This window comes from Neltuma alba, unplaced genomic scaffold (assembly GCF_004799145.2).
Source record: "Neltuma alba isolate B1F8T4 unplaced genomic scaffold, ASM479914v2 tig00003810_pilon, whole genome shotgun sequence".
NCBI classification, from domain to species: Eukaryota; Viridiplantae; Streptophyta; class Magnoliopsida; order Fabales; family Fabaceae; genus Neltuma; species Neltuma alba.
The window spans coordinates 58,574-86,183 of NW_021633433.1; the positions used below are offsets into that span (position 1 = coordinate 58,574).

Sequence of the window (27,610 nt, forward strand, 5' to 3'; positions counted from 1 at the left end):
GTAATAAATTTAAATGTTTTTACGTCCTTCTCCCTAATTTTTCCTTAAAAATAAATTAAATATACTTTTTTATTTAAAAAAATCAGTTTGCAAGTACTTATTATATTTTCTGTCGATTTGATAGCTATACTTTTTTAAATTGGGATTCTCCCTTTTTTTTAATTTGATGCCTATAATTTTTTCCTCTTAATTAGATTCTTTAGTTTTGCTATATTAGTATCGTTATCTCCTGTAGTTTTATTCTGTTAGCATCATCAATTTTTATATAGGAGTTAACAGTGTTAACAGAGTTTGGCACCCAAAAAAAAAAAAAAAAGTGCTAACGGAGAAAAATTAAAAAGCCTAATAAAAATGTATGAGTATTACTGGAATAAAAATTGAAAGAAAATATAAATTTCTATAAAATAATTTTTTATTACTATCTCGTATCTTTAATATGAAAGCTAATTGACTAATTTGAGTGTATTAAGGAAGTTTGTTTAAGTTACTTATTTGTAATAAATATGTTGTCTTCTCTAGAATACTCTTGCTAATAATATGTATTAGCTAAAATTACCATTTGATAAAATATTTAACATGTACAACTACTATAAGGATTACTTTAAAAAAATGAATAAGTATGAGAGATAAAGTGTATTGGAGTCTTATATTTAATTTCAAATTAAAAGTTGAACTAACTCTTGTACTACCTCCTGTCTTTAATATAAGAACTTGCTTAACTTTTATTTTGGTCCTAAATATAAGACATTAATTCATTTCGTCTCTCATATTTATTCATTTTTTTTACAATATAGTTCTTATATAATATAGTAGTTCTAATCAAATATTTGATTAGCAATTATATTTTAAAAAAAGACAATGCTTGTTTATTATAAATAATTCAATTAACTAATTTTTTAAATTATTTAAATTATTTAACTAGTTCTTATATTAAGTACTCGATCGTAATATTAACAAGAAAAAGATGACAATAAAATGCCTTTTGAATTTCAAAATAACAAATAAGGCATCCGAATAAATAAAATGATAAAGAAGGTATCAGGTACTAATCTGAAATTTTGATTTTGAATTTTACAAAATACATAGTGGGATTTATAACTTTTATAATGAGAATTACTCAGAGATAGTAATTTAAACACGCGTAATTAAGATTTAACAGTGCGGAACAAATTCAGGGCCATCCACGTGATATTAGGACGCTGTGGCTGTGTGGGACAGCTGAGATTATGGATGGGCCTAATTAGTAATTACCAATTATTATTATCATTATTTTGGTAAAGTAATAAATAATTATTGATGGTAAATTAATTTGACATTTCCATTTAGGTCCCTAAGAGAAGATATTTCTCTTAAAATCATTTTTTATCGCACACACATATATATAAATTAAAAAAAGTTGAATAAGATTCACTATTATGCTTATCATGAAGAAAAGATTTAGGTATTTAAACTCAAAAAGCCAGTGAATTCATTTCTATTCCAAAATAAAATCTTAAATTTTAAAAATAGGTTAAAGATTTATTAACAACAACTATAAGAGAGAAGAATAGTTAATGTGTAATAAAATTCATTTGTTGATTAAAAAATTACGTTATTTTTAATTTTATTTATTTCAATAAACTATAATTAAGGTTAGAATATATTTAACCTTACCAAGAATATTTCTTCTAGAAGTCACAGATATTATAGCTTTAGGGTGGAGTTTAGTCTAAAATGTACAAACTTCATAGTCTAGCTCTTATTAATTATATCATCCGCATGCCTCTTTAATCAGTTCCCAATTCCCAACCACTTGCTTATATACTACCTCCGGTCCTAATTATAAAATCCAGTTGACTTATTTGAGGAGATTAAGGAAGTAAGTTAAGTTAGTTATTTGTAATAAATAAGTGTTGTCATTCCTAAAATATCCTTGTTAATTAAGTATATTGGCTAGAACTATCATTATTAGAAGGACTATCTTAGAAAAAAATACATAAATATGAGAGAAAAATTGATTGGGGTCTTATAATTAGGACCAAACAAAAAGTCAAACGGGGTCTTATATTAAGGACCGGAGGTAGTATATATATATATATAGATATAGATATAATATAATCCGGGGACTAACTATACTACATATAATTTTCCTGCCTCGCATTCAATACTTCTCTCAGTGCAGATTATAAAAAGAGCAATTTTTATAAGGGTTAAAATTAAACCAATGTCTTAAAGTATTTTAAATATTTTTTCACGTGTCTCTCACATTTTAAAATATTTGATGGTTCATCCTGTACTCTAAAATGTCTTGTAATTTATCTAGTATCTTAAAATATTTTCACATGTATATTCAATATCTTAAAAAATACTGAAAAATGATACTTATATACATTTATTTAATACATTTTTTTAGGGGCGTTAAAATTGACTCTAAAAAAAAATACATTAACCGTCATCACACTTGAATTCAAAATTCAAAATTTTTAACCCTGAGCACCTAGATCAACTGGTCGGGGTTATTCTAGTTTAACCACGGGTCTCGAGTTCGAAACGTGGGAACACAATAGCCCAGGGGGTCAGGGTCTCCCCTGTATAGGGCCAACAGAACTCGAATCCGGATTAGTTTGGACCCGTTGAACTCTCCATGGATAGGGGCTGACCTAAGATACCGGTGCAGAAGGGGGGAAAAAAAGAAGAAAAATATCAACAACTTGCATGTACATACAGTTGTTTCTTAATTGATTATGGGCTTTCATAACATCTTTTTAATAAACAAAAAGAAGCAAAATATCAGCAACTTGCATTGACTTGGGAGCACCGCGTGAATCCTTTATTTTCAATTATATTATAGTCTATATATATATAATTTGTAAAGCACACCATATATCATATATACAGAAAGAAAAGCTCTCCCTGTCTGTGTCCAAACCAAAAAATGCTGGGGTGTGTGCAAGTAATTGCTGGTTTTGCAGCACTTATCTTTCTCCTTTATCATTTTCATAGAAGCCGGTGTTGCAGAGACCCTCTCGTACCAGATTGGCCTCTATTGGGGATGTTGCCACATCTTCTCATAAATTTGCGGCAGATTCATGACTACGCAACACAAATTCTGCAAAGAAATGGTGGTACCGGTAGTTTCCTCGGACCTTGGTTTACTGGTATGAACTATTTGGCGACCTGCGACCCCATGAACGTACATCACATTTTGAGCAAGAATTTCAACAACTACATTAGAGGGCCCGAGTTTCGTGAGGATTTTGAAGCTTTTGGGGTTGGCGTTGTCACTGCAGATTCAGATACATGGAAATACCACAGGATACTCTCCCAGTCGTTGTTTAAAACCAGGAGTTTTCAGATGCTTATGGAGAAGAATGTTCGAAAGAAGGTGGAAACAAGTCTCCTTCCTCTTCTTGATCATGTTTTAAGGGAAGGGATTGAAGTGGACCTGCAAGACGTGTTCAATCGCTTCAACTTTGATGTTGTTTGCTCCAATATCTTAGGATATGAGCCAGAGAGCCTTGCCATTGATTTCCCCAGAGTTGCATGTGAGAGGGCTTTTACTGAAGCGGAGGAGTTTATATTCTATAGGCACACAGTACCTAAAAGCATTTGGAAGCTTCAGAGATGGCTTAAAATTGGATCAGAGAAGAAACTGGCCCTAGCATGTGAAGTTCTTGACGGATTCCTCTACGAAAGTATAGCATCAAAGAGAGAAAAGATCAGCAAAGAGAACGAAAAAGATAAAGAAAACGATGATGACTTGTTGACATGTATGATGAGGAAGGAAGAAGGAAAAGAACATGCGAATGACCAGTTTCTGAGAGACGCCACTTTTAATCTTTTTCTTGCAGGAAGAGACACTATATCCGCAGCTCTGAGTTGGTTCTTTTGGCTTCTTGCTAAACACCCTTCAGTAGAAGCGAAGATCCTTGAAGAGATCAAAGAAGAAAAGGAAGCACAGTATCAAGTATATCTCCACGCTGCTTTAAGCGAAGCTATGAGACTGTACCCTCCCGTACCTTTTGAGCGCAAGCAAGCAATCAAACACGACATACTTCCTAGTGGACACGAGGTTGGTCCTGGTTCTGTGATAATATTATCTTTATATGCAATGGGAAGATGTGAAGATGTATGGGGAAAAGACTGCTTGGAATTCAAACCAGAGAGGTGGATCTCAGAGAGAGGAAGCATTGTTCCTATACCGTCATATAAATTTATCAGCTTCAACTCAGGGCCAAGGAGTTGTCTGGGTAAGGACCTGTCCTTCATTCAAATGAAGATTATGGCTACTGATATCTTAAAGAATTATCATTTCCAAGTGGTGGGAGATCATCCTGTTTATCCCACACTTTCAATAATGCTTCTAATGAAGTATGGTCTCAAAGTTCGGGTCACTAAGAGAGATGGTCATATGATGGAAGAAGATGGAAATTAAGTGATTTGTGATGCGTTTGAACTATTGAAACTATCATGCATATGTATTGCGTATGGATGAATAAAATTAATGAAGCATAATGGGTCTAGCTAGTCTGAGTATACTACTATCATTTAGCACGTTAGACGTAAGCCTAATCCGGTAATAACCCAACAAAATCCCTACTACTTATAATCCACTGCTGACAAATCCCTCTCATGAAATTGAGGATAGCATATAACTGTATCAGACTGGCATTAAATTGCCTCAAACTGGCATTGAATTGTGTGTATTTAATAAATACAAGCAGAGCAGCCTATTTTAATTTGTGCTGGAGGTTGAGAAATTAAGACTCTGGTGGGTCTCAGTGTCTCACCTGTACGCGTTCTTCCCAAGAATCCCAAGAACGGAAAATACAGAGTACATGTTATTATCTGTAATATGAAGTGACAAGTAGGGAATGGATTTTTAATATCAATCAAACCACCCTCTTAGGATCTGCAACATCAAACAACTTACGAAAATGTTGCAGATTTCTCACTGCATATTCCTTTTAGTTGGAGTCCAATGTAATGGAGCCAGTCATTGGTCCATACTCTCTCTATTCTCCAAGAGTAGCCACATCAATCTTAAGAACTCCCTTTCCCTTTTAGACTGTGCAACCAATCAATCATACCGGAACAGTACTGAATTCGTTTTGTAATTTCTCTCCTTAATTAATTGGGAGCAAATTGCTTTTAATAATTTGGAAGTTAATTTATCATACCATCCCTAATCGTGATATTCTACCGAATCATCATGTCAATGTCACACACACCCGCACACATCTTTAATTGGTTCCCATTTCCCATTAACGTCTAACTCTTTTTTTAAAAAAAAAAAATTGGAGAGCTATATATGTTCTACGTACTTTTGGTTAAAGTGTTATTATTTTAGGTATAAATGTAAGATAAGTAAACCTTGCGTGGCCAACGAAGTCATCACTGTGTTGGTTTGCCCAATTAATGGACTAACTGTACTACATATAATTTTCCTGTTTCATATGTTCATTACTTAAATCGGATGCAGATTATATCAGAGAGTCATTTTTTTATATTGGAATTAAATTTTTGTCTTGAGATTCATGAAAACGGAGAATTCTTCAATTCAAGTGGTGGCAAGTTAATTACGAAATTCCTATATATGTAAGTGATAAGAGCTGTGTGTTTATTAAGCAAGTGGTTGGAAAGTTTCAGTTTAAAAATGTCATTGGCTAAAAAAAATATGTTTTTATATACAGAAAGGCAACATGTAAAATTTATCAATTTATTTGATTTAAGTTAATTTAATTTGGAAAAATGGTGTTTTTACAATATAGGAATTGACAACTTTTTCACGTCAATGACACCTAATCGGTTTACCTCCCGCACATCTCTTTGTCTGCAACTGATCTGGAAGGTAATTATATGATGTTATTGATTGGGCTGATGCAAAATTTGTAAGCAAAAGGCCCAGAAGTTGGAGGAAAAGTCCTCATGAAGCATTCTTACGGGCAGGATAAGGTTAAAAAATGGGGATATTTATCTTTTAACGTATCACAACAGATTGATTCCATTCTGTAGAAGCCAAGATTGTTGAAGAGATCACAGAAAAATATCAAGACTATCCTTGTAAGGGAAGTTATGAAGAGATATGGCGCAAAGATAGCTTGGAATTTAAGTCTGAGGGATGGATTTTTGAATTTTGAGAAGAGGGATGGTTCGTATGAATACATGTTGACCAAAAACTTGATTGGATAAGAACTGGCCTTTCATTATTTAAAGGATCCAAGATATAAATTAAAAATAAATAAAATATACTTTTTTATTTTTTAAAAAATCAGTCTGCAAGTACTTATTATATTTTCTATCAATTTGATAGCTATAATTTTTTTTAATTGGGATTCTCCCTTTTTTTAATTTAATACCTATACCTTTTTTCCTCTTTATTAAATTCTTTAATTTTGCTACATTAGTATCACTATTTCCTGTACCTGTAATTTTATTCTGTTACCATCATCGGGCTCTATATAGGAGCTCATAGTGCTAACAGAGCAAAATTAAAAAGTCTAATAAAAATTGTATAAGTATTGGAATAAAAATATAAATTCTTATAAAATAATTTTTTTTTTATTATCTCTGATCCTTAATATAAGAGCTAGTTAATTAATTTAAGTATATTTAAAAATTTTGTTAAATTAGTTATTTATAGATGAATTACAAAATACTTTAGAATATAGGATGAATCCCAAAATATTTTACAATGTTACATCAAGATGCTGAATTAACTAATACCCATAAAAAAATTACTCTTTGATATAATCTGTATTGATAGAAGTATTGAATGTGAGGCAGGAAAATTATATGTAGTATAGTTAGTCCACTAATTATTTAGACCTACAAAAATCTATACAGAAGCAGTGATTGGGAAATGGGAGTAATATAATGATAAGAACTAGACTTTGCGTATAATATCCGTGACTCATAAATGAAATATTCTTGGTAAGGTTAAATATGTTATAACCTTAATTATAATTTATTGAAATAAATAAAATTAAAATAACTTCATTTTTTAATCAACAAATGAATTTTATTACACATTAACTATTCTTATCTATTGTTGTTGTTAACAAATCTTCAACTTATTTTAAAATTTAAGATTTTTATTTTGGGATGGAAAAAATAATACATATTTATTATAAATAATTAAATTAACTAATTTTTATCAATTCACTGAGTTTTTCTTCATGATAAGCATAATAGTGAATCTCATTCAATTTTGTTTTAATTTATATATATATCTGTGTGTGATGAAAAATATTTATAAGAGAAATATCTTCTCTTCGGAGCTAAAGGAAAATGTCAAATTAATTTACCATCAATAATTATTTATTACTTTACCAAGATGATGCTGATGATGGTGATAATAATACGAGTAATAATTAGTAATTACTAATTAGGCCCATCCATTATCATCAGCTGTCCTGCTGTACATCCACATCGTCCTAATAGTAATATCACCTCTGGTCCTTGACATGGGAATTTAACTGGATTTAAAAAATTATTTAATTTAATTATTTATAATAAATATGAATTATCTTTTTTAAAATATTCTTACTAATTAAGTGTATTGGCCAGAACTACTATTATTATAAAGACTACCTTGAAAAAAAATAGATAAATGTGAGAGATAAAATGAATTAGGATCCTATATTTAAAATCAAAATAAAAATCAAATGAATTCTTATATTACCTATTAGAAGTGGTACTTTTTATTAAAACACGAAAAAGTGGACTCCCAATGAATACCAACGCCTGCTTGGCATGAAGTTTTGGAGGAAAAAAATAACTTATAAGTGTGATAAGTCAGTTTATAAATTTAGGAGCTGTTTGTTATAATTTTTTATCAATTTGACTTATGAGTCAAAAACTACTTTTTTAAACCGATTGCAAAAGTATTTAAAGCTTACTTATGATTTATGTAAAAGTAATTTTTTAGAATTAAAAGACATTTTTATCCTTATATCTATGTTCTTTTTATGTTTCTCTTTGTATATTCTTTGTACTTTCCAATTAGTTTTTAGTTATTTGTTTTAATATTCTAAAACAATTTTTAACAACTGTTATAATATTTTTAATTTTTAATATTATTTTCATTCTATATTTACATAAATTATACAAAGTACATTATCCAACTAATTATGTATTATTATTTGGTTAAAAAATTTTCACATTAATATGATTTCTAATTTAAATATATTATATTAATTAAACGTAACATAGTTTAATAAAAGTTATATTTATTTAGTAAAAGTTATTTCCATTTTGGTCATTCTATAAACTAAACTTATTTAATCATAATCTAAACAACTTTTTCACTTCACAAACTAATTTTTATAAAAGTCAATCCCAGCGCAAAGACGCCACTCAATCTAACTTTTATCCAAACTCACTGCTCTAAAAGTCAGATTAAAAATAAGTTACTTTTTTTTACTATTAATCTAAAAGGACCCAATATCATGTGGATGGGCCTGATTTTGTTCCACATTGTTAAATTTCAATTATGAGTGCCTGGAGACATGTCCCGATCCTAGTGAATTTTTAAGACCCAACTCACCTAAAAATTTATTGTATTGAAAAAAATCTCAATTACGGGTGTTTAAATTACTATATCCGATCACCAACAAAGGTTGGATCTAACGAAAATGACTAGTTTCTCATAACGTGACGAACTAAAATTTGAACATCCATTGATAGAGGCATTCATATTTAGTACCTAACAATAACTCAAATAGAATTGCTTTTAATAAAAAGACACCTATACATAGCAAAAATTGACTAACTCTGGTCTTTAATATAAAAACTAGTTTTATTTTTAATTTGGTCACAAATATAAAAATCAATTCACTTTGTCTTTTATATTTATTTATTTTTTTAAAATAGTCTTTATAATAATTGTACATGTTAAAAAATTTTATTAAATAATATACATTCAATTAATAGATTTTTTAGGGAGGTTAGAATTGATTCTAAAAAGTACAATACATTAACCGTCATCACATAGTATGAATTCAAAAATCCAAATCGATTCGCCTCCAGCGCACGTCTTGTTCACTTTAGTGCGTCTTCCAAGGAGAAGCCCATCACCATTGAGGACCTCACTGACAAATGATATCTTCAACCACGTGGGTTATGTTTCCCAGATCCCACTGATAGATACTCCCTCCGTTTCTTATTATAAGAGACATTTGATGCTTATAGCATGTTTCTATATATAAGAGACACTTAAAAGTTGTCTCTACTTTTTTGTGTTGATTTTCTATTTTACCCATATTTATTTTGTCTCCAATTCACATACACTCTCCCTCCCACTTCTCTTTCTTTTAATAATTTAATTGTTCTCTTTCATGTTCTCTCCTTATTAATGAGGACATTTTTGGGAGAAAAATTATACTTTTTACATATTGATTGTTCTTAACTAATTTTAACTGCTTTTTTTATCAACGTAATTCGATTATTCGTCTCTTATAATAAGAAACGAAGGGAGTAAAGAAGACATCTGCATGTACTTAAAAAGTTAAATAGGCATTCAAACTAACATTTGTAAAACGCAGTTCTGATAAAAAGTCACTTCTATACTTTCACAGACGTTAATATGTAAACAAGCATTTCATTCCCGCTGGTCAAAAAAAAAAAAAAAGCATTTCATTCCCAACATTTTCAGATTATTGAAGTGACTTCATTTGCAAGACACATGTTAAACTAAATTTACTACTAGTACAATGTTTCTTTGAACTTTGGAAAAAAAAAAATAGTGTAACATGCACTATATTAAATAATGACTGACCCACCAATAACTGTTAGTACAAGTGAAAAAGCTTTAGACATCTTAAACATTATGTTTTAGGTTTGATTTTTGAGACGGTATGTATGGAAAAAATACTGTTGGGAGAAGTTTTTACTACGGTGCATAATAATATCCTGAAAGATTAATCTCTTACCGTTTGGATAGGAGGATGTTCTGGGAAATCGGAAAAAGTTAATGACTAACCCCACCGCATGTACATACAGTTGGTTCTTAATTAATTATGGGCTTTCATAACACCTTTTTAATAAATAAACAAAAGCAAAATATCAGCAACTAGCATTGACTCAGGGAACCGCCTGAATATTTTATTTCCAAGCACGTTACAGCTAGTCTTTATACTCTTTTTATTCTTAATATAAGACTCATTTAACTAATTTGATTAGATTAAGAAAGTTAGGTAAATTAGTTAATTATAAGAAATATGACACGTTTTTCTTAAAATATCATAATCATCTTTCTTAATATTCCCTCTTTCTCTTCTACTTGATTATGGTTGAGGGAATATCTATAAAGGTAATTTAGAAAAAATTGATAAATATGAGAAATAGGTCTTATATTTAGGACTAAAATTAACTCAACAATTAGGTCTTATATTGAGAACCGAAACAGTATATATATATAATTTGTAAAGCACATCATATATCACACACACACGTATATATATAGAAAGCAAAGCTCTCCGTCTGTGTCCAAACCAAAAGATGTTATGCCTTTGTGCAGTTGTGGTTGCGGTGAGTCGGATTGAATTTTGCAATTTCTAAAAATATAAATGAATTCATATTTTAATATAAAATTTGATCCGAATGGTACATGAATGGCGATGGAAGCCCATAGTCATCGAAGAGAGATGCCCCGCGGAACCAGTTTCAGTAATTTCAATCATTCAAATTTAGAACGGATGGCTGAGATAATATTTTTGTTTTTTAAAAAATATTTTCTTTTTAATAAGTACATTATCCAAAATGAATACAATCCCTCAAGTGTAAGTGTTTTAAAAAATAAATTTTTTATTTAAAAAGCACTAGTTGAAAATTTTAAATCTAGACTATTAAAATTGATTTTGAATAGTTTAGATTTCATCATAATTATGAGCATTATGATGCTCATCATTGTAATGAACACTAACTGGTTCCATGGCCGGAGCTTACGATTTCATTTAAACCTAAATATTGTTATTAGGATGCCACAGATAAATTATTTATGCTGCAACGTTAACTGGATTTACTGGACAAACCACCATCTGGAGAGGATTATTTGGTTCGGATGTGAGGACACTAAATTAAATTACTCCTTTATATTCTTGATATAAGTTTCAAATAACTAATTTCTATATAATAAATAGATTAGAAATATATTTTTGTTTCCAAATATGCTCTTATAATAAATGAAAAAAAAAAGAATGAAAGAGAATATGTAGGGAAGTGTGATAAAAAAAATTATGACAAAGGAGAGGGAACAAATAATTAAAAGCAAAATTGAAAAAAATGAATTAAATGTCTAGATAAGACAAATCTAAATTGAAGCTTATAAAATGTACCCTACCTCTTTCCAAATTTAAAACTTTTAAATAGGATCAGAGGGAGCATTTTCTTTTATTTTCATATTTTCACTTTGATTTCACTTTCTAATTATCACAACATCCTATAAATTGCATGGGGATATAACTCTAGTTATTTTTTTTACAAACATAGTTATCTTTCTATTTTTTTTTTTGTATGCACCAGGGTATCCATCAAAGTGAGCACGATGACTAATCCCTCGGGTACTGTCAGCCCATGATGGGAGTGACTCTCTCAGGCACGCTTGCTCCATTCCTATCCCTCCAGGAATCGAACTCCAGAGGCGATGGTTAAGGGAAAACGACTCCCTTACTAGTCGTGCCAACATGCGTTGGTAGTTATCTTTTTATTAATGTTGATAAAAAGAATTAGCTTTTTTCACTGCACTTAACCCGGTGGGTAACTCTAGTTAATGTTGACACTGATACTGTAATTGGTGGTTGTCGAAATGACCTTGAGGATCGGAGCCCATATCTGCTATATGGTAGTAAATTAAACATTAACTTCCAATAAACCATTCTGCTTCGTCCGGACTATAGGTTATACATATAGATGATTGTAAAAATTAACCAAGTAAAGCAAAAATACAAAGTTTGACATAATATTTTCATTCGTTCTTCTTCTTATTTTATTTAAATCTGCAAATAATTTACTGTCTTATTGTATCTTTCTCCCCAAAAAAGCAGAGCTTATAGTTGTATTTGACGCTGAAAATCTGATCGCTTAGACATGCATTACACATAATCAGTTTCGGTGAGCTGATTGCAACAATAAATATCATAATACTCATCAAATTTCAATGATTCAAATTTAATAGATGCCAAGATTTAAGCTTTTTATTTTTGTCAAAAGATATTTTTTAATAGGTAGATAATTCAAAATAAATATAATTTTTTAATTGTAGGTTTTTAAAAATAAATTTTTATTAAAAAATTGTTAAATTTTAAATATAGACCATTGAAATTATATTTAAATAGCATAAAATTCATTACGACGACAAATACCGAAGCTAGCTGCTGTATTGCACGCAACTCTTTCTTATTGCCAAATCAAATGCATCGCGTATTGTCAGATTGAGCTAAAAGACAAACCTGATCATTGGTCCACCGTAATAAATACAAGTAACAAAATATCAGCAACTTGCATTGAATTGGGAGCACAACGTGAATTTTCTAGTTCCAATTATTTTGTCTATATAGAGTTCTTATAGCCACATCGTACATCTATCGAAGCAAAAAGCTCCGGATCCGTTTGTGGCCAAACCAAAAATGCTGGGTTGTGTGCAAGTAATTGCTGGTTTTGCAGCATTTATCACTCTCTTTTATCATCTTCATCGAAGCCGATGTTGCAGAGACCCCCTCTTACCGGATTGGCCTCTATTAGGAATGTTGCCGCCAGTTCTCATAAATCTGTGGCAGATTCATGACTACGCAACTCAAGTTCTGCGAAGAAACGGAGGTACTGGTAATTTCCTCGGACCTTGGTTTACTGGAATGAACTATTTGGTGACGTGCGACCCAATGAACGTGCATCACATGATGAGCAAGAATTTCGCCAACTACATTAAAGGGCCCGAGTTTCGTGAGATTTTTGAAGCTTTTGGCGATGGGATTTTCACTGCGGATTCAGATGCATGGAAATACCACAGGACGCTCCTCCATTCGTTGTTTAAAAACCTTTGATTATTGTGTGACTACTATAATTTTTTTTTTGGGGTAAATAAGAGAAAGGATATGATAACAAAGGGGGTTCTTTTAAAGCGCTGGATAAAGCGGCATAGAATTCAGTACTCCTTTTGAGTTTTGAGTACGGTGGCTAAGGTGGAAACAGGCCAGGCTTTGTTTTTAACAGGCCAAGCCTGTTTTGGAGTCTATTGGCCAGAGCCTGACCTGTGGCCTATTACAGGTTTATTTTTCAGCCTGAACCTGGCCTGTGTAAAGGCCTGGCCTGGCCTGAAACCTGTTAAAAGGCCTGTATTTTTAAAAAATTTAAATTATAATTATTATTTTTTTAAAAAGCTAAGATTAAAAAAACGTACATAATAATTAAATTTTTAGTCTTGTCTTTTATTTAAATTTTAGTATCATAAGTACTATTTTAAATCTTAATTATAATTTATAAGAATGTTATTAAAAACTAATTGTAATTATATGTTAAAATTTGGAATAAGACTACGTTTAAGTACACACAAAAAATTAAAATTAAGACAAATAAATAAAGAGGAAAAAATACTAATTTTATAATAAATAAAGAGGATATCATACTTAAATTAACATAATACATAAGTTAGTTAATTTATCATTCTTGGAATAAAATTTTTCTTTCCTATTTTTTTTTATATTTTTAAGATTTAAAAATCACATTATTTATTAATATTATTATTTTAAATTATATTTTTATCTTCACTTGTCATTTAAACTTCAAAATCTAAGAAAAGATTAAGCTATTAACTATATATTAAAATTAAAAAATAAATTAAAAAAGCACATTAACAATAATAGCATTAATTAATTTTTTTATATATTATAATTATAAATTCCTAATAGGCCCAGGCTGGCCTAACAGGCTTTTTAAAAAGCCTAAACCTGACCTGTTTAACTAAACAGGCCTTCAAACAGGCCTGAGCCTGTCTTTTTTAGGAAACAGGCCAGGCTATAGGCTCCTGACAGGCCGCCTGGCCTGTTTCCACCCCTAATGGTGGCCAAAAAAAGTAGAGTTTCAATTTTCAAGTTTCCTAGAATGAAACAGCAATGTAATAATTAGAGTTTGTCCCCATTGCTGGATCAATTACAATAATAATAATAATAAGTGGTGAGAAATTAAAGGGAATTTGTTTTCATGAAGAGGACGATTAATATCGGATTCTAAACTGTGCAGCAACAAAACAAATGACACAAGTACGCCCCACAAGAGATCAGAACAAAAGAGTCAATTATGACATTCAGACAAATAAACGACGACAAGCCAGCCTAGCTATCTAGATCTTACGGTGTACTTGAAGACCTCCCCACAGCGCCATCAATAATACAATAGCAGCATGCTGGATGATGACAACTACAACAGAACCAATTCATTATCACGAAGAGCCTGGTGGGACATCATTTGGCACGACAAACATGATGGCTACTTGTGAGAGGGATAATCTCTAACATCATTTTGTATGTGTTTAGTTTGATCATAACAAAACAAAACTTCTTTTATACTACCATATGTTTATTTCAAAAACTGTTTACAAGTCAATCAACACCGGGTGGGGCCCACTTCAGCTTGATCACATCTAATTAATAAGCTCGCTTCCTGTTGTTTGGGAATTTAACTTGATAATATGTAATAAAAAATATATAATTGTCTAAACTTAAAAGAAAAAAACAAAGAAAAGGTGGGGACTCGCGCGTGGAGAAAAATCTAACCGAAACAAATGAAAATTATTTAATTACAAAGTATATCGTCAAAATATTAATTAATAAGAACCAGTCGTCTAGGGGGTGTTTGGCTTTTTTTCCAAACTATGGTTTGGTTTCCCAAACCATGATTTGAGAAAAAATTTGCTAAACACCCTCTTTTTTTTTAAACCAAGGTTTCTGGCAAAACCTTGGTTTTGGCCAAGAAAACCTTGGTTTGAGAACAAGCATGCGGGGGTTGGCTTTTGAGGCAGAAAAGTGGGTGTTGTCAGAGGCTCCAACAGTGCACAAGCAACAATTCTATTTTCTACATATAAAAATACGGCGACAAAAGAGGAAGGTTTGCGAAAAAGATATGCATAACTTCGAAGAAGCATGATCGCTATCAAAGTTTTGCCAGAACCAGTCTCTTGAGTACACAATGGCAAAATAAATTATTTTACAAAAAAACATATTTAATTATTTTATTAATATTTATACGTATTAATTTTTTTATTTATATTATTTATGCCTTATTTATTATGTTGTCAAAATATATATTATTAAAAAATTTATTATTTCAAATAAACATATATTATGAAATATATCTTATATGTAATTATCATTTAAACTTATGTCCTTTTTAGTAATTTTTACATATAAAAAAGCACTTCTGACAACAACTATCCAAACACTCTCACTTTATCAAAATCACTTTTTCAGAAAATCTATTCTTTCAAAATCTATTTTCTCCAGAATCTATTCTCCATAAGCTATTCTCCAAACCGTGGTTTGCCTTCATCCAAACACCCCCTAGGTCCATTATCCAGATACTTATGAGGTGATGGGTGTTGGAAATAAAAGCACCCTATGTCCCTTGAGCCTGTCTCTGCCTAGCTTCAAGGGGGAAAAAAATCAATAGATTCGTTGGACGAATTTGTGGACCGTGCTGATGATGAAAAAGACACAGGGCAATTTTTTATTTTGCGTTTCTACTTTATATGTTTATTAATACTTATTTTACTTTAAATTCATTTATATTTATAAATTAGATCTATGTAAAGAATATTTTTCTGGGAATGAGACCGATATGAAGTCAGATCTTTCAAAGAATTGGCCATCGGAATATTTCAATGGCGATTTACAGTGTACAAAATAAATAAGTAAAAAAATTTTTGTTTTGAGTTATATAAACATACTTATGATAAATAACCCTGATCGAGCACTCAAGCATCAGCTTCTAGGCAAAAGTGTTGATCCACAGTCCTCAGGATCACGTTACGAAGAAGTAGGTGGGAAATTGAGAAAGCAAACGAGAACAAAACATTTCATGCAAAACGAACAAAAGTAGTGGCAGGTATAAATTTAGTATAGTCTGCAACTGCTGCCAAAAAACTTGCCACTACAACCCTCAATGTATATAAATCATACATGCTTTCTTAGGCCTCTTGTTCATTATTCCTCAGCAGAATCTGAAAGGAGGCATGTTCCATCAAAGAATCAGAAAATTCGCTCAACCAAATCCTCTCAGGTCTTCACAAGCTTCATCCCTCGGATGAGACCTTGTGCTCATAGTTCTGCAGGAGGAGCAGAGAAAGCAGAAGAAACTAGCGGCTAAATCTCAATCTTCAAGCCCGGAACTTGTATGTGAGCAAGGCTCCAAACCTCAGTTCACTTGCTTCTAGTTATGCTCTTGTTCTAGACCTAAAAAAGAGTTGACAGGCTCTCTCAACTGAATTGTAACCTATGCTTACTCTCTGCCTCTCTACCTACAAGTTTTTTTTTTTGGGGGGGCTCCTAATGTGACAATGGTACGATCTAAACTGGTCTCCCATTATTTTATATCACAACCTAGAACTGTTTCAAAGTAACAAGAAAGACTGCTGAACAGTTTAATTTATCTGGGAAAGCTGAAATGTAAGGCTTTTTGACCAAAATACTATGCACAGTAAATAATATTACTCAGATGTTACCGAATGAAAATTATTTACATAAATACTACATCCAAGCTCGTTCTTTAAAAGATGAAGTTTGGAAAAATGAAGAACTTGTTCTTTGCAAGAACGAGTTCTTCGTCGTTTTTAAAATTTTTTTATTTTTATGAAAAAGGTGCCAGGCTACTCCTGCCACCTATTTAAATAGCTTACCATTTATCTCTCTCTCTCTCCATTCTTCTCTAAAAGCCTCCCCTCACTCCCTGTACTTTTCTTCCCAATCCGCGGAGATCCACATGCATAATATCATATTGCTATTTTAATACTTATACACAGTATCCCTCTAGTCCTATTGAGATTTAATTAACTAATTTAAACAGTTAAAAATATTAATTAAATTAATTAATAAGATATATTTTTATTTAAAATACTCTGAGCATGTTTTTTAATTTTCTCCTATTTAATTATTGTTGAAAAAATATTAATAGGATTAATTTGAGAAAAAAATTGATAAACATGTAAAATAGGTTTTATATATATTGCTAATATTGATTCTCTAATTAGCTCATATATTAAGGACCGGAAGAATATAATTTATGCAAAAACTAAATTTAAACAAAAACAATTTATGCAAAAACTAAATTAAATAAAACAATTTATGCAAAAAATAAAATTAAATAAAATAATAATAATTTATTATCAGACAGTTGATATTGGGTTATATATAAAACTTATTTTATATGTTTATCAATTTTTTTTAAATTAATCCTATTAATATATCCCCAACAAAATTAGGTAGGAGAAGGAAGGAGAAAATTAAAAAAATATGCTTAGAGTATTTTAAATAAAAATATATCATATTAATTAATTTAATTAATATTCTTAATCTATTTAAATTTGTTAATTAAATCTCAATAAGACGGGAGGAGTACGTAGTACTGTGTATAAGTATTAAAAATGGTAATATGATATTATGCACGTGGATCTCCACGGATTAGGAAAAAAAGTGCAGGGAGTGGGGGAGGCTTTTAAAGAAAAATGGAGAGAGAGATAAATGGTAGGCTATTTAAATAGGTGGCAGGAGTAGCCTGGCACCATTTTTTATGAAAAAAAAATTTAAAAAAAATGATGAGGAAGTTTTTTATTTTTCAAAACTTCATCTCTCAAGGAACGAGTTTGGATGTAGTATTTCTGTATTTATATAAATAATTTTCATTCTGTAACATCTGAGTAATATTATTTGCTGTGCGTAGTGTTTTGGTCAAAAAGCCGAGAAAGTAATCACCCTCGGCTAGCCCTGGGCTTTAAACGGATGGAGGGAGACTGAAAACTCAAAAACTAAGAAGTCAGATTCAGTACTTATTATTTATGAATACTCTAAACTCATCAAATCTGGACTATTTATATTTGATTTAACTATCCATATTTAAAATTCTTAAAGATTATTTTTAAATAAAAAACTATTTTTTTTAAAAATGATAGTTCAAAGATTATTTTTATTTAAATTCTATATATACTAAAATAATTATTTTGAACAAATAAAAATAAAAAAGGAATCAAATTCAAACCATCCATATGAGATATAAAGGGTCCAGATTTGATGAGTTTAGAATGTTCATCATTGTAATGAGCACCGAAATTGGATCCAACAACTAACGTCCGCTTCTTTTGTGACGTGAGTTAAACCAAAAAAAGAAAAATAGGAAAAAAAATATACAAGGAAATAAAGTAATGGGCGTGCCTAACGGAGATCAACACCCATAAGCATATCTTCATTCAGCATTTAGAAGCAATCATAAAGGAACGCCAAACTCCAGGCATCAGTTTCATTTTACAGAAGTGCAATCCATGAGATGAAAGCCAATGACTTCGTGAAGGGCATGGAAAGAAAGAAGAATGAGAGAGACAATTCATCCCCAAAATCAATACATGTTTTCCGGGGCAATACATGCAACTCATTCGGCTACGAGAACTGCATTAGACATCAACTAATCTTCAAACGTTACAATGTACTCTTTCGATCTTAATATAAGACCTTATTTAACTAATTTAATTAGATTAAGGAAGTTAGGTAAATTAGTTAATTATAAGATATGTGACACATTTTTCCTAAAACACCATAATCATCTTTCTTAATACCTCCTTTTCTCTTTTACTTGATTATAATTGATAGAGTATCTATGGGCTAATTTAAAGAAAATTGATAAATATGAAAAATAGGTCTTAAATTTAGAACCTAAACTAACTTAACAATTGGGTTCCTATATTAAAGATAGAAAAAAACATTTGAGATTTCATTAATGCCCTGCTTGGTGCGTTGGAACTGAGGCTGGAGAAATGGAAGTGGAAGTGGAATCAATGTTTTGAGATGTTTGGTACGTGGGAACCGGGTTCCCCATGGAACTCAGTTCCATCAAAATCGATGGAACCGGGTTCCATGCCTTACCCTATGGAAAGAACCGTTATACTTTTCTGCCCCTCCTTTCTTCTCCTTTCATTCTCACCGACCCTTCACCAGCAACCACGGTCCTCCACTAGTTGCGGGTGGCGACACTCCTCCACCATGATGGCCGACAACGGTGACGCTGCTCCACCTCCTCCTCCATATCAGCTTCTTCTCCACCAATGAGGTTGTCTTCATCGTCCTTCTCATGTTTCACCGCACTGTTCCCTCAAATCCTTCCACTGATCTGTCAACCACAGTCGGTGATGATGCCTACTCAAAGACGACAATGCAAAACTCGCCGATGCTGTAATTTCAGAACCTAGAAAAATTTGAAGCAGACATTCAGAGGAAGAACGGCAAGCCCTTTGGGCTGCAAATGGTCGACTGTTCTTTGGCATTTTTTATGATTTCTATTAACTAGTTGACTAGTTGATGATTTTGGGAATTCTGTTGCCTGGGTGATTGTTCTTGGTTCGATAGATGGTACCGGGAAGGGGAGAATCCCCCCCCCCCCAAGGGCATTTGAGTATTATTAGTACATATTTTAATTAAAGTTTATATCCCACTTCATGTTCATACTAAACAAATTTTTAACCCTAATTCTACTTCCAGTTCTACTTCCAATTCTACTAAAAACTCTTCCATCATGCCAAACGGCCATAAAAGAATCCAATCTTACCAACACATTCTGAAAAAACTTACGACGTAGTTGTTTCATTGTAGACATTAACATCTTGACAGGCTTATCTCACAAGTTACATTCTTCATTTTACAAATCATTAGAGATTAGAGGTATGCATTGAGAATCAGGTCCACATTCTTTAATTTATACAAGGGAACTACAGAAAGCTTCACAAAGACAAGCTCAGAAGTCAAAAGAAAGGAGTAAATAAAGAATCGAAACAAAGAGAATAAATGAATTATTCATGTAAGACTATTACATAATGCACAGTTAACGTTCACACTATATATCGAGCTGCTTCTGCCGCCGTAAGATTTATTGATCCAACAGCAAACAGCTACATCCACAACACAACATACAGGAAAGTCAAAATAAGAGATTCCACGTAACATGGCTTTAAACAACAAATTAGGAATAATTAGAGTTTAATTAAATCAGTCAAAGCTCTCTCTAAAAGCCTAAAGCAGTCCCCAAATATAAAACAACCACACCAAGCAGTTAGAACCCCAAAATAGGGAAGGAGATAAAAAAAGAAAAAAAAGAAAAAAAAAAAAGTAATGTAGGAGGAAATCAAGTGCGCGCTTATGCGCTATCATGTCACAAAATTTTTTTAAGGTTACCAGAGAGTTCAACAAAATCTCAAAATTAAGTTATAAGATGACTTCCAACCTGATTTTATCTGTTGGAGCCCAGCGCTTCCAACAAACCACGGCAATTCAACCAGGAGGTCTTTAGCACTGGGGGACCGGACGCCACTAGGGGCTGCATATCAGTTCATTAAAGAAAAACAGGTATGAGTATAACTTACCTTAAAATTTTTGCAAGGGTCAAACTAAAATTGCAATCACGAATGTAATATCTGATCTTCAGCGCATTCTGGAATCTCAGAATCTTTGGTATGTTCTATAGCATTAGTAGATTCAGGGATAGGACTACCATATGATGAACGATTTGGTAACTTACTATCATATTCCTTGTTTTAGGTTCAACCAAACTTGATACTCGAGCATTCTCATCAGAGAAGGAACACACGTTATCATCACTTCTTTTCACAACAAGATCTGCTGCTCCTACTTTAGCAAGTGCTGACTTCTCTAGCAAGGAATTTTCAGCATCACCGCTTTTCTCCTCAGACCCAAAACTCTCTGCCTTAACTGATTTATTGGTCTCCTTGCATGTTCTATAGTATTTTCAGTAATCAAGTTTTCAGATGCTTATGGAGAAGAATGTTCGAAAGAAGGTGGAGAGTCTCTTTCTTCTTCTTGATCATGTAGAAAGGAAGGGATTGAAGTGGACCTGCAAGACGTGTTCAATCGATTCAATTTTGCGTTGTTTGCTCCAATATCTTAGGATATGACCCAGAAAGCCTTGCCATTGATTTCCCCAGAGTTATGTGTGAGAGGACTTGCTTTTACTGAAGCGGAGGAGTTTATATTCTACAGGCGCACAGTACCTAAAAGCCTTTGGAAGCTTCAGAGATGGCTTAAAATTGGATCAGAGAAGGAAATGGCCCTAGCATGTGAGGTTCTTGACCGATTCCTCTACGGAAGTAGAGCATCAAAGAGAGAAAAGATCAGCAAAGAGAACGAAAAAGAAAAGATAAAGAAAACGATGATGACTTGTTGACATGTATGATGAGGAAGGGAAGAAGGAAAAGAACAAGCGAATGACAAGTTTCTGAGAATTGTTTAGATTTCACTATAGTGATTAGCACCATGATGCTCATCATCGGTATGAACACTGAAACTGGTTTTAGAAACTAGAGCTTAAAACTTCATTCAAATATACACTTCTAGTCTTATTTATATATAAGTCATTTTTTGTATGTTTCGTAAAAATCAAAAAAATCTTAAATTTTATTAACTCTCATTTAAAATTTAACAATTGTTCAACTTTATTCATATTTAATATACATTATATCTCATATAAAACAAAGTCAACATAGTACAATAACAAATGAATGGTAAAATTGTGCATTTATATAAAAATTTATCTTAATACGCTATAAATATGATTAAAAAATCTTCTCTCTCTACTCTATAAATATATAGTACAAGAGGAGTAATAGTTAACGTTGTCATTAGGATAATTTGCCATTGATAAATTACGTTTGTTGCAACATTAACTGGATTTACTAAACAAATTACCATCTGGAGGATTATTTGGTTCGGATGTGGGTACATTAAATTCAGTTACTCCCTTCCATTCTTATTATAAGCTTCATATAACTAATTCACCAATAATGAACAGTTAGTTAAAATTAATAAATAGGTTAGAAATATATTTTTGTTTTCAAATATGCCCCTATAATAAATGAGAAAACGAATAAAAGAGAATATGTGAAAAAATGTGATAAGAGAGGTTATGACGAAAGAGAGAGAATAAATAATTAAAGAAAAAATTAAAAAATATATATTAAATGTTAAGATAAATCCAAATTAAAACTTATAAAATGAATCATATCCCTTTCCAAATTTGAAGCTTATATATAGGATTATAAGGAGTATTTTCTTTAATTTTTTATATTTTTACTTTGATTTCACTTCCTAATTACCGCAACATCCTATAAATTGCATGGGGATTTAACTCTAATCCAGTTCGAGACATCAACACGAGGGATTGGCTTTTTTCGCTGGACTTAGGGTGTGTTTGGATGAAACCAAACCGTGATTTGAAAAAGTGATTCTGGAGAATAGATTCTGGAGAGAATAGATTTTGTAAAAAAGTGATTCTGAGAAGTGAGAGTATTTGGATAATTATTACCAGAAGCACTTTTTACATGTGCAAATTACTAAAAAGGGCATAAGTTATATGACAATTATAAGGAATAGATTTTATAATATATTTTGATTTGAAGGAATAAAATTTTAATAAAATAATTTTTACCAACATAATTAATAATATATAAGATAATATAATTAATAATAATTAATATGTATATATATTTTTAAATTATAAGATTAAACATGTTTATAGAAAAATAATTATTTTTTCTAATAAAAAAATATTAATTTTCTTTAAAGATTTTAAACATGAAATTCTATAACATTTTTTCCAAAAGCATGACACTCTCCAATTTTTTCAAAAGCAAATTCAATATGTTTTTTCCAAAACCATGTTTTGAGGTCAAAACATGGTGTTGGGTTTTTTTTCCCAAACCGTAGTTTGGGGAGACACCAAACACACCCTTAGCCCCGCTGGTTAACTCTTGAGTTAATATTGATACTGATATTTTAATTGGTTGTCCAGATGACATTGAGGAGCCCATATTCTTGAAAGTCTATGGGCAAAAGCAGTTGGATTTTACTTCAGTTTTAATTAAACTAAACAAAGTTAGGTTATCATCACCTCTGTTTCGTTCACACTAAATGCAGATAATACAAAGGAAAGGACAGGCTGATTGGATGGGTGAGATCAGAGAAATGCCACGTTGCAGATTTTTCGAGGACATAATCTCTATATATAGTAGTAAATTAAACATCAACTTCTAATAAACCATTCTGCTTCGTCTAGACTATAGGTTACACAGATAGATGATTATATTGTATTTGACTGAAAATATATACATACACATATATACCGATGATTGTAAAAATTAACTAAGTAAAGCAAAAATACAAAGTTTAACATAATATTTTCATTCGTTCTCCTTCTTTTTTTTTAAAAAAAAAATACAAACAGTTTACTGTCTTATTTATTTTTGAGTTAAGATTTATTGAGCACTCTGAAATGTTTTTTTTTAAATGCATACAAAGCTGTAAAATATTTTTAGGTGTAATTCTACCCTTTATATGTTAAAAATAGATCAATTTTACTCTCACGCCTCCCTTTGGCGGCCCTCCCTCCTATCTCCATAGCCACTAGATCCCTCAAGGTCGTCGTCATCTGATAAGAACAGTGAAAAGAGGAGCGCGAAGGCAACAAGCTCCTAGGAGCCAATATGACCAACAAAAGCTTGGCTCGTGACATTGATGCCGAAGGTGGAGGCTCGAGTGAATATCTAGAGCCGCAACGACCCGCGTCATCTTCTTCACTCAGCAGCTTTCTTGCAGATTCTTCCATCTTTGCAAGCTAAAGCAAGCTTTTGTTGTGTTCCCCTTTAAAACACATTGATGTGTGTGTGTGTGTATTTAAATATAGTGAGTTTTTATCTTTGATGGGAATTGAAAGAGAAATTGTTTACGGTCACTTTATTTGAAAAAAATAGAGAATAAAGTTCCCCATTCCGCTTCTGTAAGTAAATACAAAACCGTCTTGACAGCCATCTGAGTTTAATGCCAACACTGGTTAATATTTGAGTAAGTTAACCAGGAAGGTATTACTCCTTTTTTCACTCCCTAAATCCTTGAGTTAATTCCCAGATTAGAGCTGTTTTACTTGGATTAATCTGGTCATAGACTAATAGAGGTTGGGTTTCGCAGAATATGCTAGTTTCTCAAACAAAATGTCCAGGTGTCCAACAATATTCTAAATAGAATTGATTCTAACAGTAGGATACCCATGCCTAGGCCAAAAAAACTGATTATGGTGAGTGAGGACTATGGAGGCCGTGCAGGAGGGAGAAGAGAGAGGATGGAAGCTTTTTGCTTGGAAAAAGAAAACCGACGTTTGAGCTGTTAGCTTAGAAGGGTAAAATTGATCTATTTTTAATACTCTTCTAGTCCAATATAGAACCTAATTATTAAGTTAATTTTAGTACTAAATATAAGAGCTATTTCTCATATTTATCAATTTTTTTAAAATTATTCTTTTAGATATTCTTTCAACCATAATCAAGTAAGCGAGGAAAGAAGAATATTAAAAAAAATGATTATAATGTTTTAGGAAAAACATATCATATTTCTTATAATTAATTAACTTACATAATTTTCTTAATATGATCAAATTAGTGAAATAGGTTTTATATTAAGGATCGAGGAGGAGCATATTTGAGTCATAATTACATCCTAAAATAATTTAAATGCTAAATGCACCTTAAAAGAACATCTTAGGGTGTCCAATGCCTTACTCAAAAAAGGCGGAGATTACAGTTATGTTTGACGCTAAAAATCTTATCCGTCCATGGAAGACATGCATTGCACATGTACAGCTCTTTCTCATTGCCAAATCAAATGCATCGCGTATTGTCAGATTTAACTAAAATTAAACCTGTTCATGGTGCACCTTAATAAATACAAGTAACAAAATATCTGCAACTTGCATTGACTTGGGAGCACAACGTGAATCTTCTAGTTCCAATTATTGTCTATATATAATTTCTATCGCCACATCATATATCTACAGAAGCAAAAAGCTCTCGATCCGTTTGTGGCCAAACCAAAATGTGGGTTGTGTGCAAGTAATGGCTGGTTTTGCAGCATTTATCTTTCTCCTTTATCATCTTCATCGAAGCCGATGTGGCAGAGACCCCCTCTTACCAGATTGGCCTCTATTAGGAATGTTGCCGCCAGTTCTCGTAAATTTGTGGCAGATTCATGACTACGCAACTCAAGTTCTGCGAAGAAATGGAGGTACTGGTAATTTCCTCGGACCTTGGTTTACTGGAATGAACTATGTGGTGACCTGCGACCCCATGAACATCCATTACATGATGAGCAAGAATTTCGCCAACTACATCAGGGGTCCGAGTTTCGTGAGATTTTTGAAGCTTTTGGGGATGGGATTTTCACTGCGGATTCAGATGCATGGAAATACCACAGGACGCTCCTCCATTCGTTGTTTAAAACCAAGAGTTTTGAGATGCTTCTGGAGAAGAATGTTCGAAAGAAGGTGGAAACAAGTCTCTTTCCTCTTCTTGATCACGTGGAAAGAAAAGGGATTGAAGTGGACCTGCAAGACGTGTTCAATCGCTTCAACTTTGACGTTATTTGCTCCGTTGTTTTGGGATCTGACCCAGAAAGCCTTGCCGTTGATTTCCCCAGAGTTGCATGCGAGAGAGCTTTTAATGAAGCTGAGGAGTTTGAGGAGTTTATAGTCTAAGACACACGGTCCCTAAAAGCATTTGGAAGCTTCAGAGACGGCTTGGAATTGGACCAGAGAAGAACATGGCCCGAGCATGTGAAGTTTTCGACAGGTTCCTCCATGAAAGTATAAAATCAAAAAGAGAAGAGCTGAGCAAAAACAAAAAAACGAAAGAAAGAAAGAAAACGATGACTTGCTAACATGTTTGATGAGGGAGGAAGAAGGAAAAGGTCATGTGGGCGACAAGTTTCTGAGAGACACTGCTTTTAACCTTTTTGTTGCAGGCAGAGATACCATAACTTCTGCTCTCACTTGGTTCTTTTGGCTTGTTGGTAAACACCCTTCTGCAGAAGCCAAGATTCTTGAAGAGATCAGAGAAGAAAAGGAAGAACAACATCAAGTATATCTCCATGGAGCTCTATGTGAAGCTCTGAGACTGTACCCTCCCATACCTTTTGAGCGCAAGCAAGCAATCAAACACGACATGCTTCCTAGCGGACATGAGGTTGGTCCTGGCACAAAGATAATGTTATCTTTGTATGCAACGGGAAGATGTGAAGAAGCATGGGGAAAAGATTGCTCGGAATTCAAACCAGAGAGGTGGGTCTCAGAAAAAGGAAACATAGTTCATATACCGTCATACAAGTTCATCAGCTTCAACGCAGGACCAAGGACTTGTTTGGGTAAGGACTTATCTTTCATTCAAATGAAGATAGTGGCGGGTTCTATTTTGAGGAATTATCAAGTTCAGGTGGTGGAAGATCATCCTATTGCCCCTTCATTTCAATAGTGCTCCTAATGAAGTACGGTCTCAAAGTTCGGATCATTAAAAGGACCTGATTAATCGATTAATATATCAGGGAAGAATAAAATAGTCAGATTAGTTTTGATGTACGTGTGCCAGTATGTGTGGAACTATTCTATGTTGCTAAGCATGTATCGGATGATGAATAAATAAAGTAATTAAGTTGTGTGGAACATAGCCCAGAGATAAACTTAGAATGTTACATTTCCTTCCTTGTCTGCTACATATGATCCATTCGATCCTTCAGGTACGTGGGAGGAACCTCTTATATATTGTGTAACTACTATAATTTTTTTTTTTAATTCTGATTTCTTTTGGGTAAATAAGAGAAAGTGAGAAACGATATGATAGCAAAGGGGGTTCTTTTAAAGTGCTGGATCAAGTAGCATGGAATTCAATACTCCTTTTTAGGTATAGCGGCCCAAAAAAGGTGAAGTTTCAATTTTGAAAATTGAAACAGCAATGTTATAATTAAGAGTTTTGCCCCGTTACTGGGTCAGTTACACTTGTCCACCCCAATAATAATAGTAATAATAATAATAAGTGGTGAGAAATCAAAGGAGGTTTGTTTTCATGAAGAGGACGATTGATATCAGATTCTAAACCGTACTGTACCGCGACAAAACAGATGACACAAGCACGCCCCACAAAAGATCAGACCAAAAGAGTCAATTATAACATTCAGACAAATAAAGGACGATGACGACGACAAGGCAGCCTTGCTAGCTAGATCTTACAGTGTCCGTGAAGACCTTTCCCCCTACAAAAATAACATAATAGCAGCATGCATGCAGGATGATGACGATTGCAACACATCCAATTCATAATTGTGAAGAGCCTGGCGGGACATCACTTGGGCTGGCGTAGCAAACTCACAAATCACATACATGCATAAAAGACAAATCACACCACACACACACAGAGGGCTATTGGGTGAGAGGGATAATATCTAACAATCATTTTGTATGCGTTTAGTTTAATCTAAGCAAATCAAAACTTCTTTTATATATTTATTTAAAAAAAACGGTTTATAAGTCAATCAACACCAGGTGGGGCCCACTTCAA

The 27,610-nt window shown here is 32.4% G+C and overlaps 1 protein-coding gene and 1 pseudogene across 1 annotated transcript; both read left to right on the forward strand.

Annotated features, from left to right (window-relative positions):
- Nucleotides 1-2,914: 2,914 nt before the first annotated feature.
- Nucleotides 2,915-4,414, forward strand: LOC114742556 (alkane hydroxylase MAH1-like). Its single transcript, XM_028930783.1, has one exon. The coding sequence runs from the start codon at nt 2,915-2,917 to the stop codon at nt 4,412-4,414; it is 1,500 nt and encodes a 499-aa protein (XP_028786616.1).
- An 8,167-nt stretch (nt 4,415-12,581) lies between these two features.
- LOC114742557 (alkane hydroxylase MAH1-like) lies at nt 12,582-26,735 on the forward strand (annotated as a pseudogene).
- The last annotated feature ends 875 nt before the right edge of the window (nt 26,736-27,610 follow it).